This window comes from Perna viridis, chromosome 7 (genome assembly GCF_037379345.1).
Source record: "Perna viridis isolate PV_CMFRI_1.1 ecotype Kerala chromosome 7, ASM3737934v1, whole genome shotgun sequence".
NCBI classification, from domain to species: domain Eukaryota; kingdom Metazoa; phylum Mollusca; class Bivalvia; order Mytilida; family Mytilidae; genus Perna; species Perna viridis.
The window spans coordinates 29,524,257-29,532,741 of NC_142451.1; the positions used below are offsets into that span (position 1 = coordinate 29,524,257).

Below are 8,485 nucleotides of genomic sequence, written 5' to 3' on the forward strand. Positions count from 1 at the left end.
TTGACAGAAAATAATGATCATAGAAGACTTGACTGTGACTTTCTTACAAGTCAATTAAAACCGAAAATCAAAGACCGAACAACACACGTGCCACACAAAGGGCGAAATGTTATATCATCCCCTTTCCCTGGTCAGGCCAAGACCTGCAAAAACCAGCCTCTGACATGCATGCGGTAATGACACGTCATGAACAAGACAAAAAATGACCTTTTGGTCGCCTGACTTAACATTACTCCGTGTATTATAACCTATAATGTTATTTTTTATGGTCACTTGTCAGATTTTTTTTGGCTAGGTTAATAGATGTATGAACTGTGAAGAAATAAATCACACGTTCTACCATAGTACACAAGGAGGGGGAGAATAAAACATGGATATCTGTTTTCCGGTAAGCTTTTTTTGTTATGGCAACTTTGTAAATTGTAAAAAAAGAAAGAACAATACGTTTAATCTATAATAATTTGAAATTTACAAATTGATTTCATTACATTGAACGGGTACACACAAATCGTTTTTAAGATGCATCAAATTATCGTTGTTGTTGCTGTGTCTTGACCTCGCATGTACAACTGATTATGACAAAGGTTTGACGACATGTTCCGTTTAAATCTAGTTAAACATTGAATACAAAAAGTTCTGCAAAGTATTCGCAGGGGCGGGTCCAGGTAAGGGCGTAATGGGCGTACGCCCCCCCTTTAAAAAAAAAAAAAAAAAAAAAAAAAAACTATCGTTATAATCTGCTAGTATTGTATTGAATGATGGCAATTTATCATATTCATTAATTAAACACATACTCTGATTTCTTTTTATACTGATTCCCCAATTTGATGGGTCATCATCAACCGTAAAATTTCGTTTCTCGGAGTCCGGCGTGTTCGACTCTGCGATTAGTATCCATTGTTGTTGATGTGATAAAGAATTCGCAAAGATGTCGATGTCAAAAACAAAACGTCAAAAGACCTTAAAATCGTATCAAGGTGTCTTGGACACCTTTTTTAAACAACCAAAACGGTAAGTAAATCAGTATAATACATGAATTTTGGTTGTGAAATGTTAAGTTACTCCTTATACCCTTGAGTTTGGAATTTCTCGTTACTGGTCTACTGCTGTTAAGATCCATCCAATCATTTTAATATACCATAGACAATTAATGGAGAAAACTCGGCATAAAAAATGTCACACCCTGACACTTTAACTATAAAATATACATGCTCCAAGTCAGGAACCGTTACATTAGTGCAATTCTCTATTATTTTATGTTTTTAAGCCAAAAAAGGTCCAAAAATTTTTTCGCCGAGCGAAGCGAGGCGAAATATTTTATTCTACGCCCCCCTTTCAAATATCCTGGACACGCCCCTGATTCGGGCCAGCTGCAGCCTGCCCTCTGATGGAGGGTTTCCTCGTAATTCAATTAAGACTCATGTGTGGCCATGAACTGACATTTTTCATCCCGGTGTGGTTGTCTCTTTGACATATTCATCATATCCACTCTCGTTATTTGTATGTTAAATTGTCCCACGTTCTGCACATTTTACCATAAAATTAGAATAAATGTTAACCAATCACTTCTTGTACCCATGCATGACTTTACAGCTGCATTAAAATATACCATTAAAAGTCTAGTAAAACTAAAATAACATTGATCGGCAGTTTATATCATGATGGCAACGCGCTTACACAATTTTATCAGCGAACAGGACGTACAAATACAGTGAAACCTCTTTAAGGAGGTAGACCTAGGGTAAGGGACACAACTCTTACAAATAATTAGAACGTTTTTATTCATCATTGTACATCATTCTTACGTAAGTCTCAAAGTAGCTTGGACTGATTTCATTCTGTTTCAAATGAAAGCTTGATAGGCCTTGGTGAAATTAAATATGATACAAACATATCACTGATTTCAAGAGTTATGCCCCTTACCCTAGGTCTACCTCCTTAAAACGAGCCCCGAGTAAAACCTGTATAAACGTTTTGAGGTCCTTTTATATCATATTTATACCATTGTAAACCTAACACCTGCCTAAACTAAACCAATTTTAAAGCCTAAATGGGTTCAGTTGAAAACACGAAAAAGACATGAAAATTGTGAAAAAATTACAGACGTGTTTATATATATCAATTTCAATCTGAATCAAAATCCATTCTGTTGTTAAAAGTACACACACGGTCAACTCATAGCAAGAGTAGCTTCAATCATTTCAATCTCAGTGACCCAAGGGGAATCGGGGGGGGGGGGGTCTTGGGGCTGGAAACTCCTTAAGTTGGAATATTTTGTATTCCGTGCATTTCTTTGAGGAAAAATTTACCTAAAATAGCCTATTAATCCCGCGGTTTTTTTGGGGGGAGGGGGAGGGGGCGTACTCTCGAAATGCTAGAGGATGTTTAGCAAGCTATTTTCTTGCTTGGTGTCAAGAACAAAATTCCAACAATTTAGTAGCTTTGTTTAAGTCGATTCTTATACTTGAGTTCTATAGTTAAGTTTCATTTAATGCTTGTTTTGGTTCTATTAGGGTCCTTATTAAAAAAACGGCTTGGGTCATATCGATAACACCCTAAAATATCAACCTGCCTTTCTTCTCTACCTGGATTGTGATGAAATACTTGATAAGATTCTGACCAAAATGAAAGTAATAAAACTTTAAAACTTGTAGTTAGACTAAGAAAACAAGCTCGATGTAGATTGCTTATTTCTGACCCTTTTTGTCCTTCATTCCTATTGGTAATGACCTTTATATCCATCAAAACCATTTCATTGTGGCGTGTAACCTAGTAGTACAATTTCAGTTTTGGTCCCAAATTCACAAGCTCCACGCAGCCGCAGACGTTTGTTTCCTTTCTTACTTTCTTTCGAAATTCTCAAGTGTTATTCAAATCATACGTCGTTTGACAATCGGATAACGTCGCGTAAAATCATTCACTTTTCCAAGATTCTTTGCAATTTTCTGAAAGGACTGGTTGCAGCATTTAGAGTGAATTTTGAACATCAGACGCTGATTCGACAAAGCCTAACAGTGGTGTGTCATAAATTTCTTATAGGTTGTACTGCTAAGATTTATAAAATTCATGTAACTGGTCCCTTTTGATAGTAAGGGCTTTAACTCCTAAAATCAATGGTACAATTCCATAAAGGTCAATATGTTAATACTTGAGTTGTATATTTAAATTTCATTAAATTGTTGTATCTTACCCTTATTGGGCCCTAATTAAAAACAACGGTTTAGCTAACGCTTCACCCTCCAACAAAATCTACTAACCGTGTAGATAACAGTACACGGTCACCTGGGAGCTTATTATAATAACCTATCTTCATAATGTGATTTTCAAAAGCCACCAACTGAGTGCCTCCAAACAATGCCATACCTATACGACCGCATTTTTTGTGATAGTGGTTGTGGGAGGGGGAGTCGTATGAAAAGTCAACAAGATTACTATTTTGGTCATTGATATTTCTAAATGTTAAAACCACCGGCAACAAGCAAATCCAATAATTTTTATGAATAACAACAACAACAACAAAAAGATAACCCAAGGCAAACACAACAATTTGGTAATATTAATTTTTCGGTATTTCATTTCACCAGTACACATGGCATATATACATGTATGTGTGTCAGAACACTGGTAATACGGTTATTAATTCTAGTAACCAGGGAAATAAAAAATCACTTTTTATACAACGACCGACATATTAGGTATAAAAACAACATTGCACTCAATGTAATTACCACTTAAACTGTCAAATTAACATCAACTGCATCGATGGTATATTATAATGAAAGATCTATCTCTTGTCAAGCCTATGATACATTCATATGCATGTTATTAGCAATACAGGTAAAAAGTCTTCGCTCAGGAGCGGATCCAGAAACTTACAAAGGGGGAGGGGGGATTCCGATCCGAAAAATTATATAAAAAGAAGGTGGCGTTGAAAAAAATCGCACAAAACTGTCCGTAAAAGGGGTGGGGGTTACATACTATCATCAGCAATATTAAAAAAAGAATATCAACATATTTTTTCTCAAAAAGGAGGGTGCCAACCAACAGAATCCTCCATAGAAACGCCTTTCTATTGGTTCTTGAAGCTATGAAGTAATCAATGTAGAGCCGTGAAAACCCTTTCACTTAGGCTTGTCCTATTGTGGGAAGGAATATTATCAGAGAAAGGGATCGGTGCTTTTATTGTCATTTTTTCTACGACAGAAGAGGTAAAACCCTGAACAGTTGGAGCACGTAAAAACGCACCATATAAGATTGGTACAGTTCTGAATTTGGATTATTATTAAACGTTTCACGGAGGATAAGATTTTGACCAAAATGGAAGTGGTCCCATACATGGCCCCTATGGTATATTATCCGAGATACATACACCTTTACTTGAGGTTTTTTAGAGGACACCAGGAAAAATTCTTTTTTTTCTTGTCTTCTTGGCCCCCAATAGTCACAATAAAAAAAACTTTCCCTTTGCTGCATGGCATTTTGAATTTCAAAGAGATCAATTCACTTTTCTGGTCCCCTTTTTACCCCTTATTTCTAAACTGTTCTTGTAACAACTAAAAACAAAAAAAAAACCCAAACAAACAAACAAACAAACAAAACAAACAAACAAACAAACAAACAAATAAACAAAACATAGCAAATACAAAAAATTTTTCCAAAATTTCGAGCCTTTCTTTGGCGGAAAACACTTTGATGTGTAATTTCGAATATAATATGCACCTTGTGGTACCGTTTAGATATTTATCCTTATATTTTAGTTATTGTCCGGACATCAAATGTCGTATACAAAATCGCATAAACCTTATTTCTTCTTACAACAATTAATCATTCAAATCTGTATTAGCGAGCAGCTGAATTCAGCAATTACCTGTACTTGTCTTTAAAGACAATATGATATTAATATGAAATGTAGTGAATTATGTAATATAGACATGCATATAACGCATAGTAGATTTTGCTCTCCTTTGAATGGTCAGTTAAATCAGGATTCACCGCATTCAATTTCTCAGACACACGAGTTTTAGGTGATATCTTCGACTGGTGTCCTTAGAATTTTCTCTTATACTGCAGTATTATTCGTTTCTATTCAAACCATGCATGTTTGGTAAAACGAATATCTGAGAAAGCGAATAAAAGAGGATCACGCTGCTAAGAGAAGTCTAATCATCATTTATTAGTTACGCATTTCATCATCTTAAACACATGTATTTATTAGTTGCAGGTACTATCAATTGTTTTGTGCTGGCTTACCAATTATGTCGACTCGTATCACAAAACTAACCAGAATCGTCCCATGGGTGAGATGAAACCGTTACCAAGAGGTGTATTTCGTCTCGGACCACCACCAACACGTAGATCATCCTTCAACCACGGACGTGTAATGATCTTCACCAATCCACGTAAGTTTAAATTTATTTGTTGTATACAAGAACAAATGTACGGAAAATTTCACACCAGTAAGGAACCTCTTGATTTTTTTACAAACACTGGGCTTTTACGGTATAAGCTAATAATGCCCTTAAAGGCAGTATACGCACCTAATTTTTTTTGGTACAATAACAAGAAAGAGATTTGTAGAGGAGAAAAGATTTAATTATTTCTGAAGCAATCGCATTTCTAGTTTATTTCCGGAAGCAAATTAGCTTACATGGTTTAACACAAATTTTACATTTGTTTTCATACATATATACAATTACATTAAGCAGCATTTAGCTGATACAAAATTATGTTTATTACTTTTGCTGAGCCTTTTCTGTCATGTACAACAGTTTTGATGACGACCCCATTATATTTTATCGTCTTTCAAAGGAATCCTTTTCACTAAATACAACACATTTTTAATATCAAGCAAGCACGGCACAGTACAAAAAACATAGCATAAATGCTATGATTAACGCTGGTAAACGAAAGGAAATACTATGTACGTATAAATTATGTAGTTAATATGTATCATTTATGTAAGTCATGGAAAATGTTTCACTCTGCCTCTGGTATCAAAACAGCATCATTAATTATCATGCAAATAATGCATGTATTTTTTTACAACGAAGACCAGGCGTCCACTGTAAACAGCATTCATACTCTAAAGACTGCGGGGACAAGTCTTAGATTTGTTGTATATACATGATATATTGCTACTCGAATGAACGTTCAAAGGGCAGCAAATCATTACATGTCATTGTCCTACATTTTTGTAGGTTCATTTGTTATTTATACTCAGTACAGAATTTGTAGCAGTTACATTGTGTTCTAGTATTTTAATATATAACTAATCGGCATTTCATGATTACCGCACATGTAACACAATTTGGAAGTACGGCTTGAAAAGCCGATTTTGCAACACGTAGATGGTTAGTTTTCAAATCAACTGAACAACAATTTAAACAACAACAAAAAAAACTCGAAGCAATATGTCCTTCGCCGCCGAAAAGAGTCCTGTAACTCCTGTAAGATTGGTCAAATTAAAATAGCGGCGCAACATGGTCAACTAGATTTGGAGACTAACAATCCTACTAAATTTGAACAAAATCCGTCAAGCGGTTTCCGAGGAGTTGCGACCGGACGGGGTGACGCATGGACGTACGGACGGACAGGCACCGGTATTTGTATGTCCCCATCTGCGTCGCAGCGGGGACAATAAATATTTAATGCACGTAAATCGCAAACAACGCCATTCAACACAAAATAATATATATAGAGATAAACACACCATTCGACACTCACTTGTTTTAAGGGGTAAAATCCGAGCTTGAAATGTTCACAGTTATAGTTCTAAATATAAATGTTTAATAAAATGTTTATTTGTCATTTCTTCTGTTTTAGCCTTGTACATTATTATTCGATTTCTTTTTTGTTTTTTAAAGTCAACCTTGTCTTGTTTTCCAGCTGTACGAGTAACACCGCCAATGCGTCAAAGACCAGTGACTTCTCCTACTACAACACCCCGTCCGACGACCCAAATGCCTTCAACAACAAGGGCATTTGATTGGAATGCATACTTTGCAACTACCTACCCATCAACAAAGAAAGGAAAATGCCCTAGTTTTGACGCCGTGCACGCGGAGTGTTATGGGCGTTGTCACAAGGACGATGACTGTTTCTATGAGCGGAAGTGCTGTAGAGATGGATACGGTTTCGGATGTTGCGTTGACCCTGTACAACCAGGACCATTTGATGGTTTCTTTACAGAATTTTTTGGAGGACCAACTACAGCAGGGACTACTGGCGGATTTTTCGGCGGAGGGCCAACGACAAGTGCCTTTTATTGGAAGAAATGATTCAGAACAAGATATTTATTATTTAACATATCGCATTAACTGGATTTGCATGAAAATTGCGAGAAATGTGAAATTTCGATGATGGGATTATGCGAGAAGAACAATGAAAGTAGTTGTCTTGATTCTACAAAATATAACATTTGTTAACTACTGCCGAAAAGTTGAACCCTTTTGATCCCGATATAAATTGCATGTGACATGACGACTCATTTGCAAATTAGACTGACACCGAGGTTCTAGTGCCCGATTACATCAAACTCCAAGTATATTTTTAAACTGACTTTTCGTGAGCTGCACTACACATACTTTAAAAAAGACCTACGTTACGAATGATAACATTAGTGCTCGTTAAGGGTTTATTTTTAGACAGAGATAATTTCTCCTCGAAGGGGGTGGTTGGGGCTGGGATTTCGAGTTAGAAATTTTTTCGGATAAGCGCGAAAATCATTTCATTTTTTTTTTCAGCAGTAGCCGTAGTTACAAATCAACATGGTTAAGTAATAGGGAAAATATAGAATAATCTTTTTGTGTTTTTTTATTAACTATAGTTGCACGTATTTGCATTCATATACAGAAAAGCAGTTTTTTTACTTAGCAACCAATCATCAGAGTCATCTGTTAATTATTTTGTACTTCATTGGATGTTTTCTTTCGTGTTGTCTGTTATTTTATTTTTTTTGTATGAACAATAAATAATAGTAATAATGATAATAAAATTGAAGAAAAAAGAGCATTTTATTATTGAAAAAAACTGAATGCGGTGTGTTTATGTATTTGGAGTTTCTTATGCCATAACGACTTTTTTTATGGCAAACTTACCTCAAATTCTTTGATTTTTTTTAACATATTGTAGATATTTTTAAGAAGTCGGGCTGTAATTACATGTGTACCATAAATAGATAGAACAGTTTTGGAGTCGTCTTCCGGGCTAGTTTTTTTGTAACCAACCGAAAATGTATGTTAAAAATAAGCATCCAAACTCTAAACCTCAAATGACGGCAAATCAATTTGTTTTTAAAAGGAACTCCGAGCCAAACAGTCGTCAATCTATCCCTTTCAATACACGTGTACTGCGCGCTTATAGGAGAAGCGGTGACTACCAATTTTGAAGTTTTTGATGTAACTCGGTCGAGGATCGAACCCACTCGAGACAAGCACGCTACCCTGGGACAATCGAGGCGGTTAAACAGGAATGAAAAACACTTCAC

At 35.7% G+C, this 8,485-nt stretch overlaps 1 protein-coding gene across 1 annotated transcript; it reads left to right on the forward strand.

The window, feature by feature from the left end:
* The first annotated feature begins 315 nt into the window (after positions 1–315).
* On the forward strand, positions 316–8,004 carry LOC148612193 (uncharacterized). The gene is made up of 3 exons (XM_088593427.1): positions 316–388; positions 5,216–5,399; positions 6,886–8,004. The coding sequence occupies exons 1-3, from the start codon at positions 371–373 to the stop codon at positions 7,275–7,277; spliced, it is 594 nt and encodes a 197-aa protein (XP_088449553.1). The 5' UTR covers positions 316–370; the 3' UTR covers positions 7,278–8,004.
* The last annotated feature ends 481 nt before the right edge of the window (positions 8,005–8,485 follow it).